The 16392-nt window shown below is 37.9% G+C and overlaps 1 protein-coding gene across 1 annotated transcript in view; it reads right to left on the reverse strand.

Moving 5' to 3' along the window:
• znf512b (zinc finger protein 512B) overlaps nucleotides 1-16392 on the reverse strand; it is a 62602-nt gene that overhangs the window by 9186 nt on the left and 37024 nt on the right. The window contains exons 3-10 of the mRNA XM_079588009.1: nucleotides 14375-14454; nucleotides 14018-14146; nucleotides 12891-13063; nucleotides 12418-12644; nucleotides 10576-10647; nucleotides 8324-8458; nucleotides 7930-8057; nucleotides 5627-5716 (exon numbers count right to left, since the gene is read on the reverse strand). Coding sequence (XP_079444135.1) covers nucleotides 5627-5716; nucleotides 7930-8057; nucleotides 8324-8458; nucleotides 10576-10647; nucleotides 12418-12644; nucleotides 12891-13063; nucleotides 14018-14146; nucleotides 14375-14454 — 1034 coding nt within the window. The remainder of the gene's footprint in view (nucleotides 1-5626; nucleotides 5717-7929; nucleotides 8058-8323; nucleotides 8459-10575; nucleotides 10648-12417; nucleotides 12645-12890; nucleotides 13064-14017; nucleotides 14147-14374; nucleotides 14455-16392) is intronic.

Consider the following 16392-nt stretch of genomic DNA (forward strand, 5'->3'; position numbering starts at 1 on the left):
GATAGATAGATAGATAGATAGATAGATACGATTGATTGATTGATTTGCATTTCAGTGAGTGAAATAAGTATTTGATCCCCAAGCAAAACATAATTTAGTACTTGGTGGAGAAACCCAAGCACACAGGTAAGACGTTTCGTGTAGTTGGTCACCATGTTTGCACACATCTCAGGAGGGATTTTGGTCCATTCCTATTTACAGATCCTCTCTAAATCCTAAAGGTTTCTTGGCTGTCGCTTGGCAACTCGAAGTTTTAGCTCCATCCACAGATTTTCTATAGGATTATGGTCTGGAGACTGGCTAGGCCACTCCAAGACCTTAAGGGCGTTATGTTTTGGGTCATTGTCATGCTGGAAGACCCATCCACGATTTCTCGTCCAAGATTTTACAGTACATGGCCCTGCCCATTGACCCCTCAATACGGTGAAGTTGTCCTGAACCCTTATCAGAGAAACAGCCCCACCTGTTCCCACCTCCGTGCTTGACTGTAGGGATGGTGTTCTTGGGGTCATAGTCAGCATTTCTCTTCCTCCAAACACAACGAGTTAAGTTGATGCCAAAAGAGCTCAATTTTGGTTTCATCTGACCACAGCACTTATTCCTAAGCCTTCTCTGAATCATTAGATGTTCATTGGCAAACTTCAGAAAGGCCTGTACATGTGCCTTCTTGAGCAGGGGGATCTTGCGGACGCTGCAGGATTTCAATCCATTGTGTTGTAGTATGTTACAAACGGTTTTCTTGGTGACTGTGGTCCCAACTGCCTTGAGATCATTAACAAGCTCCTCCTGTGTACTGCCCTACAAAGGCAAAAGACCTTAACTCGCTAGACGTGAGCAACCTGTCTGACAGGTGTAAGTCTTCTAGCAGCTGTGCCAAGAGAAATCGGAATAATTCAGAATAATTCAGAATAATTCGACTGTACGACAGAGAGTCGAGTGGTTATGACGCAATCGTTAGCCTATTTTTTTACAAAAACTGCTTTTACAGGGCCATAACGTAAGATATATGGTAATGGAGCCTTTTATACATTGTCGTGTTTCTTTAGAAATAAATAATGGCCAAATGGAGTATTTAAACGCCTCATATGTAAAGTTATTCGCTGTCAAAGTGAGTCTGCTACAATGGCGGCCCCCAAGGGAAACTTCAGTTTCCGGCTGATGGATTACCTCCTTGCACAATACCTCCATTGCGGCAAAGAGTATCTTCAATTGGTACACAGTGGCATAAGAACGCGATAGCATAAGACTTGCAAAGCGCACATTCAAAATGATCACAATAAAACAGATCCTCGTGCACATTCGACCCGGGGGACTGGTTTATAGCAGTGGTGGACCCGAAAGACGCATGCACTTTCACATTCAGATAGCCCCTCATCACAGGCGCATCCTGAGATTCTAACTTATTACAATTGAGGACACAGATTACCTTAATTCTTTTAATTTTAGAAACCAATAGTTAAGAGTACTCTGAAATTATTTCAGTTCACTAAAAGAAGATATACATTGCAGTCAAGAAATTAAGTGAATAATTAAGTGATTATTGAGCATTAGTGATGAACACCTGCTGTTAACAAGCAGAATCACAGAAGGAAAGAGAAACACAAGAACCACAACTGACCTCCAGCCACAGCCTTAGATAAAATCAACTGAAGATAAAACATTACATCTGTTAATATCTCAGCAGAGAATGATTTAACTCCACAAACAGCATTACCAGCTTCACTTATTACTAACCAGTTTGACTTTTGTCATGCGTCTACAGAAGATGTTATTGAGAATAAACAGAGGTTTAGATGATGACGATTTATTGAGTTTCATTTGAAGTTACCATGATGGTGATCAGTGTCTGCTTTAGTTGGGCTCTTTACCCTTGGCTTTATAACGGCAGTTTATAAAACACATTTGTTATGGCACAAAAGAAAATAAATATGTAAATAAAATATGATCAGGTGTCGATGGTTGTGTTTTGAATATGAAAATCATAATTTAGTGACTTGATTCACTGATCTTTTCCTAATCTCTGATTAAACAGGTGATGTATTACTAGTTTTGTATTATTCATTATAATAAACCTGTGTTTCTACAGTGTAAAATCCATTGTTTTGTCAATCAGATTTTAAAATCTTTCATGACATCATGCTGACTCACACAGACATCAAGAATTAGAATATGAAGTTCAACAATGGTGACCATTTAAAAATGATTCATGCCGCAATGCATGCTGGGAGCCATCGATAAGTTTTGTATTATGCAAGTACCCAGCATGCATTGCAACATGAATCGTTTTTAAATGATCACCATTGTTGAGCTTCATATTCTGATTCTTGATGTCTGTGTGAGTCTTAGTAATGCCATAGATGAAAACTTTTTGTGCGCAATCTGTTTGTAAAATCCTTCATATTATCTGCTGGCTCTTATGCTGTAGAATCACAGTTTTGAATAAAATGAATAATATGTTGCCCGTTTAATCAGAGATTAGACTCTGAATGAGATCAGTGAATCAGGTCACCAAATGATGATTGTCATCATCAATAACGAACCATCAACACCAATCATATTTTCTCTTGATTTTTGTGCCATAGCAAATGTGTTTTATAAACACACGGTTACAGCAGCTAGAGAAAAACTTATGTGCAAAAGTGAAGAGTCAAGACTAGCCCAACTAAAGCAACCGCTGATCTCCATCATGGTGACCCTAAGCGAAACTCAATAAGTCATCAACTTCTAAACCTCTGTTAATTCTCATAAGAACTTCTGTAGACGTCTGACAGAAATAAAGTCAATCTGGTTAGTAATAAGTGAAGCTGGTAATGCTGTTTGTGGAGTTGTTTAATCCTCCTTTGCTGAGACCTTGAGAGATTTAACGTCTTTTATCTTCAGTTGATTTCATCTAAGGCTGTGGCTTAGATGAATGCTCAATTGTAGCTCTTGTGTTTCTCTTTCCTTCAGTGATTCTGCTTGTTAACAGCAGGTGTTTATCACTAATGCTCAATCATCACTTAATTATTATACAATTATCATGCTGGGATCTAGAAATGTTCTACAACTCATTGAGTTTGAGTTCTGTTTCAGTCATTGTGTCCACATAAGTTTCTATAATATTTGAGTGCAGTGAACTCAATTTTATTTAGTACATATAACTGTTAGGTTTTACAGTGCAGCTGGTTTGATGTTGAATGCACCAATAGGCCTACACTTGTTGCTTCATTATTATCTCTCCCTGTGACATATTAGTCCCGACTCCAGCGTCGGCTCGACCGTGTTCAGGGCGCAGGGGCAGTTTTGGCACTCTGCCAGCTAGATGCATGAGTAGTTATTTGTTGTATTCACCTGCTACGGCATGAGTGACATTTTTATATCAACTCTGCATATATCCTTTGCGATCGATATCGCACATTTGTCGATGGAGTGGGTTCAGACCGATAGAGTAAATGTTTCGAGTCTGACCACGGTTGTGCAGGACAAAGCTGTCCCTCCGAGGACATTTCAGAGGTTACAGGGACTGATGGCAGCGGTATCACCGTAATTTAAATGCAAATTTTAATGGACAGTAAAACAAAGGCAGAACACCGTACAATCTGATAGGTAGCATTATTTGTCAGAACACCGGCTCCGTAACTTCATATTGACGCGCAGCTAAACAAAGGCAGAGTACCGTAACTCAATTTGAGCGTTCCAAAACAAAGCCAAAGAGCGTTCTGCCTTGGTTTTTCATGGGCTTTTGGAAGTTATTGTTAAGACCCATTATTTTCTCGAAAAAAAAACACGAAATTGACTCAAGATACTTATCCACATGATAAAGGAGGTCTTGAATGTGCCAAAAAATGTCTAACTCCTTTTCCACCAAAAACGAAGTTACGGCCTTTTGCCTTTGCACGGCATTGTAGTTCTGGGCTGATCCCTCACCTTTGTCATGATCATCCTTACCCCATGAGGCGAGATCTTGCATGGAGCTCCAGACCGAGGGCGATTGATGGTTATTTTGTATTTCTTCCATTTCCGAATAATGGCACCAACAGTTGTCTCCTTCTCACCAAGTTTCTTGCTGATGGTCCTGTAGCCCATTCCAGCTTTGTGCAGGTCTACAATCTTGTCCCTGATGTCCTTTGACAGCTCTTTGGTCTTGCCCATGGTGGTGGAGAGGTTGGAATGGAAGATACAGATTCTGTGGACAGGTGTCTTGTATACACATAACAAGCTGACATTAGGAGCACTTTCTTAAAGTGACAGGACTAATCTGTGTTTCACATGGGCACATAATCAATCTGTGGGAGGAAGAATTCCTGCTGGTTGTAGGGGATCAAATACTTATTTCACTCGATCAAATGCTAATAAATGTATGACCTTTATATAATATGTGTTTTCTAGATTTTTTGGTTGATATTCTGTCTCTATCCGTTAAGATAAACCTACCATATAGATAGATAGATAGATAGATAGATAGATAGATAGATAGATAGATAGATAGATAGATAGATAGATAGATAGATAGATAGATAGATAGATAGATAGATAGATAGATCCCAAAACTGCTTCACACGCTTGACGTTCTCTTCCTGTCTAAGTGGGCGGTTCTTGGCGAGAATAATCTGGCCCAGACCTTATGCTGATTCTCAAATGTTTGGCTCAGTCAATCTACTCAGCACCTGGCTCAAATAACAAAATCACAGACCCAAATGCACATCCTCATTAATGTTTCATGCTGTTTCTGAGACATTTGCTTGTGCATAATTTAACACATTTCTTTGGAAATATTGTTTGCAGCTAATGCTTGAGCTTGGCAGATGGAGCTTATATCCTCATGGCCCTCTTTAACCAGTTTTTCTCTCTCATGTTTTTACACTAAACCTCACAAGGGTCACAAGGGACGCCATCATCATTACGGGATGTGCCGATCCTATTCAGATGTTGGCGAATTTGACTGGAAAAAACAGATGAACTTTACTCATCATAACGCAGATTACCATGGTTTGCTGTGAAGAAATATTACTGGCAGGAACTGTGTTAATGGCTTAGGAATGCTGAGGAAATTATTACAGTAGAGAAATAAGGCTGGGGAACAGGAGACAATCATTACAGTTGAAATGCAGCTTGAAGACTGTTTTTAAAAAGCCTTATTAGACCTTTTCCCATATGTGCAGTTAATGGTTAGAGCCTAATGGATGCTTTAGGTCTTAAAGTGGTGCTGGAGTTTGGAGATGGTGTCAGATATAATAGAGATTAGCGGCCGATGTGGACGTAGGGCAGCCACTGTACAAACACAGCTCCACTAGTTCATTAAAAGTATTAAATATGTCTACCTCTGTTGGTTCGCATTAAACGCACATTTCATATGGACTATATTATACTATGGTTTTAGCATGTGATTTTTTGCCTGTGGACAGAAATAATCTCACAAAATAAGTGAAAAGAACGAACCTGCCACACTTCCAGAGACTAATATTTTCATGTATAAAGAGAAAAGGTGATTATAAAAAAGTGATGCAATTTTAACGGATAAATCATTTTATTTCTAATCATATCTTTTCATAGATTTTGACATCTTGGAGATGAGCTGTACTATAGATCTTTAGATGAATTCTTATAAACAAGATGAAGTCAAATGTGTTCTGGCGCTGTCGCTCACCTTAGTGTGGTCAGCCATGCTGTGGTAATCGAGTCCAGCTTTGGATCGGAACTGTTTCTGACACTGCTGACATTTGAGGGCGTCCCGCAGCTACAAGAAAAAACACCACGGTTTATGATGCCAACATCAGATATCATGAAGTCATGGGTTCTAAATGTGACATTGATATCTCACATACCAATTATACATACTTGACTTGTGAACTGTGAAAGTCATTTGTAGGCATTTGTAGGTTTGTTAACCTGAGAATGATCCAAATATGCCCCACACAGCAACTTTGACAATATTTGATTGATTTTGTTTGGTACAGTTTGAATAAAAGCATGTGAATAACTCAAGGGGTGTGAGAATTCTGTCGACAATCTGCTTCTTGCTACATCAGTGAATGTTTACACTACAGTTCAATATCTGGGGTCAGTACGTTTTTTTAAGTGATTTTGCGGCTGTATTTATTTTATCAAAAATACAGTAAAAATTGTAATATTGTGAAATATTATTACAATTTAAAATAACTGTTTCCTTTTCGATTATATTTTAAAATGTAATTTATTCCTGTGATGGTAAAGCTTGTCACATGATCCTTCAGAAATCAGTCTAATATGCTGATTTGATGCTCAAGAAACATTTCTGATTATTATAAATGGTGAAAACAGTTGTGCTGATTACATTTTTTTAGTAAACCATGATACATTTTTTTCAGGATTCTTTGACGAATATTGATAGAAATCTTTTGTAACATTATACAGTAAATGTCTTTACTGACACTTTTGGTCAATTTAACACATCCTTAATGAATAAAAGTAATAATTTCTGCATGGAAATACACTAAAAACAAATGAAAAATAAGGTCAATGATTACAATTTTAATACATTTTCTTTGCCATAAAACGTCTTCTCCCTTAATGCCCATCACAGCCATCATTGATTTCACACAGGGCTGAGGAAGAGGCTAGAGAAACTACAATTACTCGTGACCCCGCAATAACGCAGCCGATCGATTCCCCCTTTAATAGACATGTCATCATTTTTATAGAGTTGTGCTATACACTGGGCTGGCACCATTAGACTCTTCTCCAGATGCACACTGGGTAGGGCCACTCATCGCATCGCTCTCACAGACGCTCAATCAATAAAACGCCCCTAATGACTCCCTCTGGCCTCGTGCGCGAGGTCCCGAGAGAGAGGTGTCTAATTGCATGCCTGAAACATTCTCCTCTCCGCTTCCTCTGCGGTTTCGTTGTATAAACAACAGAGGGAGAGTAATACGTTAAAGGTTTGATTCTGTCTCTTACGCCATGTCGGCCTCGTTCACAAAACGCAAGCAGAACAAATTTCTGTGTAAATCGCTCATAAATCCGTTCTTACATAAACCGTCCAGATGAATTGAGCGTGACTTTTGCATATGATTTACATTCAGAAACTCTTTCTGCTTGTGTTTCATGAATAAGGCTTTGTCTTTCTTCATATGAAAGAGATTGTGCACATCTGCTACATTATGTTTGATGCGTTTAGAAAACTGAGACAGATGTTGTCTTCATCGGAGGAGTGGGATTGTACGAACAGTGAAATCCACAAGGACAGTTTGGGTTATTAAAAGACCTTCAGGTGGATGAGAAATCAGTGTGAATTCCACATGAGGTCAATGCAAACATCAATGGCTGTGGTCTGTGGTGGTGTCTTGACTAGATATCTTCTTATGTGTAATAAGTTAGGTTTCATGGTTGCTGAATAGAGTGAATTGGCTTTAATATCTTGAGGAAGGAAAACATACGTTGGATCAATGGTTTTGGCTCAAATGTAAAGCGAGTCATTCTTCACCACCAAGTAGGTTTTCCAAACACACTTCCTGTTTGCTTTTTGTCCAACAGATCTTAATGGTTGTTTATGTGCGCGTGTCAGTATCAATACGCTACAATAACTCTTGCTCGTTGCTTGCACCATTTATTTACTTGTTGCCCTAACCGGAAGAAGATTACCACGACGATTGCGTATTTCCGGTCACAAATACGGAAGTTGTGTTAAAGGTCTATTACAACAACTCTGGTCGCAAGCTTCCCTGTATAGTTTTTACAAAACATGAATTAGAAAACAAGCATTCTTTTATAATTTGTCTTTTTCTTGTTGTATTGTTCATTGTTTAAAAATGAATGAGGGGGAGGGTAGTGAATGGCGTTCCGGTTCGCTAAAGACCCGAGGTATGTGTTTTGAAGTGTTAAACAAATTGGGAATGTTGAGAGTAATTTGTAAAATGATGTGTCTAAGCCCACGCTTGTGTTGTCCAGGTGTCCAGAGTGAGTTCTGACCTTCTGACAGATCTCCATGTGCTTCTTAAGACCGGGGACGGTCTTGCGAGTGACAACAGAGCAGGTGGGACAGACCACTTCCCCTCTCTCGGAGATGGTGTTCTGCCACTGGGCTTCAGCAGGGGGCACTGAGACAGAGACATGAAGATAAAACACATTTAAGATCACAATAATGTAAGCTACACTACAGGTCAATGGTTTAGGGTTTTATTGTTTATGAAAGTCTTTTATGTTCACAGAGACAGCATTTATTTGATCAAAAATACAGTAAAAAAAAAACTAATTTTGTGAAAATGTTATTGTTTTTAATTTATTGTAATTTTGCTGTATATGAGATATGAGAGAGAGAGAGAGAGAGAGAGAGAGAGAGAGAGAGAGAGAGAGAGAGAGAGACCTGAACTGATGGCAGCAGGATCTTTCCTGGAGTGAGCTTGAACCGACTGCTTTCTCTGTGACTCCTCAGTGAACAGAGTCCCTTCCGCCCTCTTCATCCGGCCTGCTTTTAACTTCTCCTCCACCTTATTCATTCCTGTACAACACATTACACATTACATTCAGGGAAAGCAGAGACCTCACAAGTCACAAAAAAATACCACCAAAAAAACAAATGAAACTCAAATTCTCCTGGTGGTCAAAGAGCCTTGTTGTGTTGTAGTCTGTCTTGTGGTGCAACGTTTCTAGAACATGCACCATTATAACGTTAACAGGAAATGAAACACTTGTAGAATAGACCTTATAGACCCCCTATTAGCACCAACAGGGGTAATTATTATCAAAGAGTATAAGGTTGATAATTATAAACACACAGCAGTGAAAAAATAGCACTAAAATATCAAGGAGTATTTATTGAATGGAGGCCTGGACTAAATTCTGAAAGTCAATGTCTGACAGATTTACTTCAGATTTAACAAACCTCTGACTACAAACTCCACAGTGAGGCAGTCATGAAAAGAAGAGGTCATGGCAATCTAGTAGGTCACTTAAGAGAAACTTCCTGTACTTTACATCCCTTAATGTAAGAGTTTGGCTTCTCTGAAGAAATTAATGACAGCTCAGGCAAAAATGCAGGAGGAAATGAAATACTAATTACATTAAATTCCCCTGCAATAATTGTTGCTACATTTAACTTGTAATATTTGTTATTCTGGTAACACTTTACAATAATGTTCCATTTGTTAACATACAATGAACAGTTGTATTTCTATAAACTAACGTTAACAAAGATGTATATTCATTGTTTGTTCAAATTAAAGCATTAACTAATATGTTATGACCATATAACCTTTTTGTATAAAAATGTACCTTACTGTAAAGTGTTTTAGGCCTAGAAGAGCTATGAATGTCACATAAATTATGGGCTTAGAACCTAAAAAAACACAATTACATTTAAATATATGGTGAATTTCAACATTTTTGATTCTGAAGATGGACTGGTTCAAAACCAAAACCCTTAAAAATCTAGAAAGATTCTCTGCAAGGCATGTCATAGAGCATCAAGCAAGGTCTGATTTAAACATCTGTCATGAATGTACAGTCCCACTGGGCCTTGTGGTACAGATCCACCTCTGGGCTCAACGGGCCTTGTGGTGTAGCTCCACCTATGGGCTCAGTGGGCCTTGTGGTGCAGCTCCACCTATGGGCTCAGTGGGCCTTGTGGTGCAGCTCCACCTATGGGCTCAGTGGGCCTTGTAGTGCAGCTCCACCTCTGGGCTCAGTAAGTGTTTTTAGTAATACTGTTATAAAATATTAACAGATGTTTTTCTTGTTGACGTTGATTGATTTGTTTGATTTTAACTGCCATACTTGTTCACTGACTGATTCAGTTTTATATTTTTATGACTACAAAAATGTGCCCTCATAAATCCCTCTCAAAATCAAATCCAGAGGGCAAATATTGGCCCTTAATAAAAAAATGTTATTTACAGGCTGGAGGAACAGATGTGAGGATAGGAAGAGGGTGTGTGTGTGTGTGTGTGTGTGTATGTGTGTGTGTGTGTGTGTGTGTGTGTGTGTGTCTCAGGTTTTAGTATAATTTAACTTACCGTGGAGGTTCATAAAGGGACAAAATAATATTTTTCACATATAAAATGCCAAAAAGTAAAGAATTAAAGGTATTCTATAGCAGTGTTGGGTAAGTTGCACTAAAAAAGTAATTAATTACCAGCAACTAATTACATCTTCAACAATGTAATTAGATTACTTTACTAATTACTCTCTCTAAAAAATATTACTAATTACTTTATAAGTCCCATATCAACCTCGACCAGTTGAACGATACAAGGATAGACATGAAACTGCTCTTTTAATTATTTCAAATAAATACCAAAAATTGCATAAATTATTATTGAACTGACCATAGTATGGGGGAGAAGGTTACATTAAAAACATAAATTTTAACATTAGACGTTACATTTTAATGCTTGTTTTATATTGTATAGTCTATACAGTATTTAATGCAATTACACCAGAAATCTTACAGTAATTAATTACTTAGCAATGCATTACACCCAACATTGGTTGTGTGTGTGTGTGTGTGTGTGTGTGTGTGTGTGTGTGTGTGTGTGTGTGTGTGTGTGTGTGTGTGTGTGTGTGTGTGTGTGTGTGTGTGCGCGTGCGTGTGTGTGCGTGTGTGTGTGTGTGTGTTACCTTTCAAACCGAATGTTCCTGAAATAGACGGCTGTTCCCCGGTGAACTTCTTTGGAGTTTTCTGCTTCCTCCCTGGCTCAAATGGAGAAGAACAACAACAAGAGGTCAAACATCTCAATAACATGGCGAAGAGACACATTCACGGTTGCTCTATGACTAAATGCAGTGCTGAACGTTCATGAGCAACTGTTGTAAGTTACAGTCTCATTAATGATGCTCAAACTTCAGCGCACCAAAGGCGGAGGAGCACCTGCTGTTTCACGATCTCCCTGCCACAGCTTCATGAACCCGTCATGCTATCCATTTCTATGTGTTAGCATAGCCTTTGATTGTCAAGTTATGTCGCACAAACACAGCTGCTCTAGTGCTTTTTTTCCTTGACATGACATCTATACACACACACAGATGCACACACACTGTCCTCGCCTCTGGCTCTGGCATGGAACAACAAACGAAGGGATCGTGTACCCAAACAAAGGCCATAAATAGCGGACTCGCAGCATGAGCCACGTCGACGTCTCGACACACAGCGTCTCTGCCAGGCGGAGACAGAGACAGCAGCGCCACCAGGTACCAGAGAGACTTAATGACCAGCAGCCCTCGGATCTCACACAGAGCACTTACACACACTGCTGCTTAAAGGGACAGGCCACCATTCCCTACAGATGTAGGGCATTCTGGGACGTGTTCATGAGAACTGTTGTAGAGGACTGTTCAAACCCTGGAAATTGTAGTACAGATTGAAGGGAGCTTCATCTTTTTGAGTGGAACTACTTTTCTGGATGCTGGAACTTCCGGTTATGTATTCCCAACACAACCTCTGTTTGCAGAATCACCCAGAAGGCAAGTTGTGTTGCTCAGAGTGAAACTGCATTTGCGAGGGAAATTAAAATGTCATTGCTCATACAAATGCACACATTTTCACTGCCAGCTACACAATAAAATGATAAATAAATAAAAATAAAATTGAATTTAAATGTACAATTGTATATTTATTACATGATTTTATATTATACATTTTAAATGCATTATTTTTTACATTTATTATTTAAAGGCTATTTAATTATATTATTCATTATACATTTCTACACATTATAAAGTGTTTCTTTTTGGTAAAGAACTTAAAGAATTTAACTTTTATGCCCACATTTTCACTTCTAAAAAATTTATTTAAATTTATAATTTTGGTATTCACATTTATCATTTTAAATGTATATATTTTTTCATTCAACAACACAAAAAATACTGAATAAAGAACATGTAAAATTTTATTTCAATTTATAATTTTATATTCACATTTATCATTTTAATGTATAATTTTTTCATTTAATATTTATTTTTATTATTTAATTTTACACATACACAGTATGATGTTTCTTTTTATCTTAAGTCATTATTACAAACTTCACAAAACGAATTTCAACAACTTGTCAATAGTTCATTAACTTCCAAGAAAAAGAAAAATGATCATTTTCTAATTAATGTTTTGTCAAATTTGTATAGGGTCGCTAGCGACCCGAGTTATTTTCCGTGCAACAATAACAATCTCTGATGACTCAATAAGTGCAAAAGTTTAAAAGAGTTGAAAATTCATATCCATAAGTCACAGAAAAACAAATGTTTACGTTTACAAGGCAAAAATATGCTTGTACATGATGCAACCGGCTCAAAACTCTCTCACACTGGCCTTAACTAAGACTCTTATAGTTATTGACCCTCAAGAATAATCACATTCATATTTTATGGTATTACATGTGGTACTCCAAAGAATATCATGACATTCCCATGCCCATGGAGAGGTGTTGGGGTGCTTTCATGAATCTTAGTGTGTAGCAATCTTACTGTGCTTCATTCTCTCGGGGTCCTCCTCAGGGAAGAGTGGGGGCAGACTGTCGTCCTCGCTCTCGCTGTCCCCGGTATCTAAAGACGTCCCCTGCTGCTGGGAGCTGTGCCGCTGTCTCCTGTCCGGCCTCTGGGGGGCGCATTCCCCATTCTGCAAGAGCTGCGACACCTCCTGCGTCTTCTTCACCTTGAAAAATACGGGTGATGGAGGGCTGTTCTCCATGGGCCTGAGAGGGAGCACAGGGAACACAGGCTATTAAAGTCAATCCGCAGAGGACTGGTACCATAGTAACACATGAGGACTTCATCTGGAGCGTAATGATGGCAGTGTGGAAAACAAGTCATGTCCTGAAGCGATTTTTGCTGTGTCAAAAATGTAAAAAAAAAAAAAGAAGCTAATTTTAATTTGCTGCAGAAATGATTAATGCGCAATTAAAAGTGGCAAGATGGAAAAGGGTATTGAGCTTTCAGACCTTTTTTTGGCATTTCCCTTCACAGGGCTTTTCTGCTGTTTGGGTTCGGATCTGGTCTCCAATGTGACTCTTTCTGGATGATTCCACAGCTTGTGCTTCTGAAGACGCACCTTGGTGGCAAATACAGCCTCACAGTACGGGCATCTGTGACTCAGCTTCTCTGCTATGGTCGCCTGAACGAGAGGCACACACACACACGCACACACAACGTAAGTTCAAGTGCTATAGGACTCAGATCCAAGTTAAAATGACAGTGGGTCTTTCCAAAGTTTCTAAAGTAGGTATTGGTCAAGATGGTTGACTAGTTAACCTGTCATTGACAAGTGAGGTCAAGTAGTTAGACTTTTATGTTTTTTATATTAATTATATTATGTTATAATTGTATATACACAGTATATTTATATTTATATATATATATATATATATATATATAATTGTTTATTATATGTTTTTATTATATTATATAATATTTTATAATTATATAGTTATATTATTAATATTATATAATTATATGCTTTATATACTTTTACTTTTATTCAGTAGAGATGCATTGAATTGATCAAAAGTGACATTTATGATGTTATGATTATTATGTTTACAAAAGATTTCTATTGCAAATAAATGCTGTTCTTTTTAACTTTCTATTCTTTAAATAATCCTGTAAAGGAGATGAAAATTCATTTAATAATATTACTGTTTTTTTTTACTTCATTTTCAAGCATATAAAGGTCATATAAATGGTGAGCGCAAGAATCTTACAGACCATGAAATAGAGGGATGCACATACAGTATATATTTTAGGTGTGAAATATTTATATTTGTAAATTGTAAATCAATTTAAAGACTCACATTGTTTTTGACAGTTTTTAGTGTGCTGTGCTTAGCATGCATAAACCCTCAAAGAAGTTGTGTCTCTAAATTCATAAAATTTGCCAATTTCAAAAAATTACCTTTACCTAAAACAAGCCTAATTTTAAAGGGCTTCTTATGACTGACTAGTTGATTAGACGTTCAAACAACCTACTGATTTAAAAAATATATTTTTACATAACTATTAATGAATGAGAGTTGGTAGGATACATTGGCTTTGCAGTGTAAGAATGTGTAGTTTGGATTTTAGTTCTTACCCCTTGGCATCGCTGATAGTGATATTTAAGTCCGTAAATACTGGGGAATTCCAACCAGCAGCCTGAGTTTGGACACTTCACCCTGGAACGACTCTTAAACTCCTCTTTCCACTGGACCATCATATGGGCCTACGTCCGAGAAACACATACGCACGCTAGAAACCATTAGCAATCAACTCACCTACACACAGCCCTCTGTGAAATGTTCTTCCTCCAAATACAACAGTTGGAAATAGTTTGGAAAGTCCCTTTACTCCGTTCACAAATGACACACAAAAAAACCACCCAAAATCCCAAATTGGCGTAGCTTCATTCCTTCATCAACCGCCAAAATGGATATTTCACAGCTTTACTCACAGGAATAATGCGCAGCTCCTGCACCTCCACACGAGGACGCCCTTTCTTCTTGCTCTCTGATTTCTCATTGTAGGAGGAACCTGAGAAAATGTCAACATGAGAGAACATTCCCAATTTAACATCGTTATTTACATAATGTGATGTCATTTGCATGTGATTTCATAGCATATTGTATGGACTTATTGTGATCAATTGTAGCAATATATATATAGTGTATGATTTTATCCATATCCATAACTTTTTTCTCACATCTGTCATTATATGTGACCCTGGATCACAAAACCAGTCACAGTTATATTTGTGGCAATAGCCAACAATACATTGTATGGGTCAAAATGATCGATTTTTCTTTTATGCCAAAAATCATTAGGATATTAAGTAAAGATAATGTTCCATGAAGATATTTTGTCAATTTCCTACCGTAAATATATAAAACATTTATTTGTGTGTGTGTATGCACAATCGCCAACATAAATGGAAAACTTTACAGGCGATTTTCTCAATGTTTTGATTTCTTTGCACCCTCAGATTCCAGATGTTCAAATAGTTGTATCTCGGACAAATATTCTCATATCCTAACAAACCATACATCAATGGGAAGATTATCTATTCAGCTTTTATATGATGTATTAATCTCAATTTCAAAATTGTGACCCATGTGACTGGTTTTGTGGTCCAGGGTCACATATGCTAGTATTACAGTACTTGCTGTTAACCCATCAAATACAATTCCCATATACCCACCCATGCATGGAGAAAATATTTGAAAGGAAAGATATACAAAAATTATAAACCTGTTTTTCTTTGAAATATCATGCAAAATATGACCAGGAAAGTGAATGCGCAAGTCAATGATTTCATGGCGGTTTCTATCGTATTCCAATCGTATCCTCTCCTCCTTAAAACACCTTGATTTTATCAAAGAAGAACCATTAACCTTACTTCAGATTAATGATTGGCTTAGAAACTCCCTTCAACACCTGTCAACATGGCAGCTCTCCTCCATATGTTCCAGACGTCAGTGAGGCTGAACGAACATTTAGAGACACAGTTTGCATTGTGCGTACAAATTAGTGCCATTGCTTATTTCATGCAAGTCCCAGGAGAACAGAAGATGATAGCATGTGTTGGCTTTCTGGTTGGTGGAGGTCACAGAAGGTTGCCGTAAATCCATACTAACGGTGGCGAGGTCAAAACGTTGAGCAAACGGCAGATAATTACACACTAATTCTCCATAGAGGCCCGCTGGCTCATGGCTGCTAAGCAACTATATAATAAGGACACTTACAAAGTAGCTTCAGATAAATTGTCTGCAGTGTGTGTATGTGTGTGTGTGAGTGTGTGTAAATGAGAGTGATAAAGGCCTTTCACAGACTAGAGTAAATCAGCCATTAATCAACCATTTCTTTGACACGACACTAGGAGGACACACTCCTGGAGTTAAAGGGATGGGTCACCTAAAAAGGGAAATTCTCTCATTCACTCAACCTCATGTCATTACAAAACCTATACGCTGTTATCAGTAGTACACACAAGGATTTTTTCTATTTTCACACATGTTTCTATACAATGACAGATCAAGCTTCAAATCAAAATGTTTATCAAGCTAAAACACACACACACACACACACACACACACACACACACGCACACACACACACACACACACACACACACACAAAGCTAGTGGTAAGTAGCCCATATTACTCATGACTCTATATTCCACGAAGGGGAGTGCAATACTGACAATATTATACGGTGATTGATTAAAATTATAATTATATTCTATGTTTTTATTTTTTATTATTGTTTCTGATTATCATCTTTATTGTGGTTACGTTCACGTGACAATGCAGTTCTTGGTCATTTTGAAAGTTTATTATTTGGATGCGTTTAAAAGCCTTGCCAGTATAAACTTTCACTTTTACTCGCACGCTGTACATATTTCTGAGCGCACACACACCAAAGCACGACCACAGAAAGACAGCTGACACCAGGGTTTGACATTAACTTTACTG

This window comes from Phoxinus phoxinus (genome assembly GCF_949152265.1).
Source record: "Phoxinus phoxinus genome assembly, chromosome: 18".
NCBI classification, from domain to species: domain Eukaryota; kingdom Metazoa; phylum Chordata; class Actinopteri; order Cypriniformes; family Leuciscidae; genus Phoxinus; species Phoxinus phoxinus.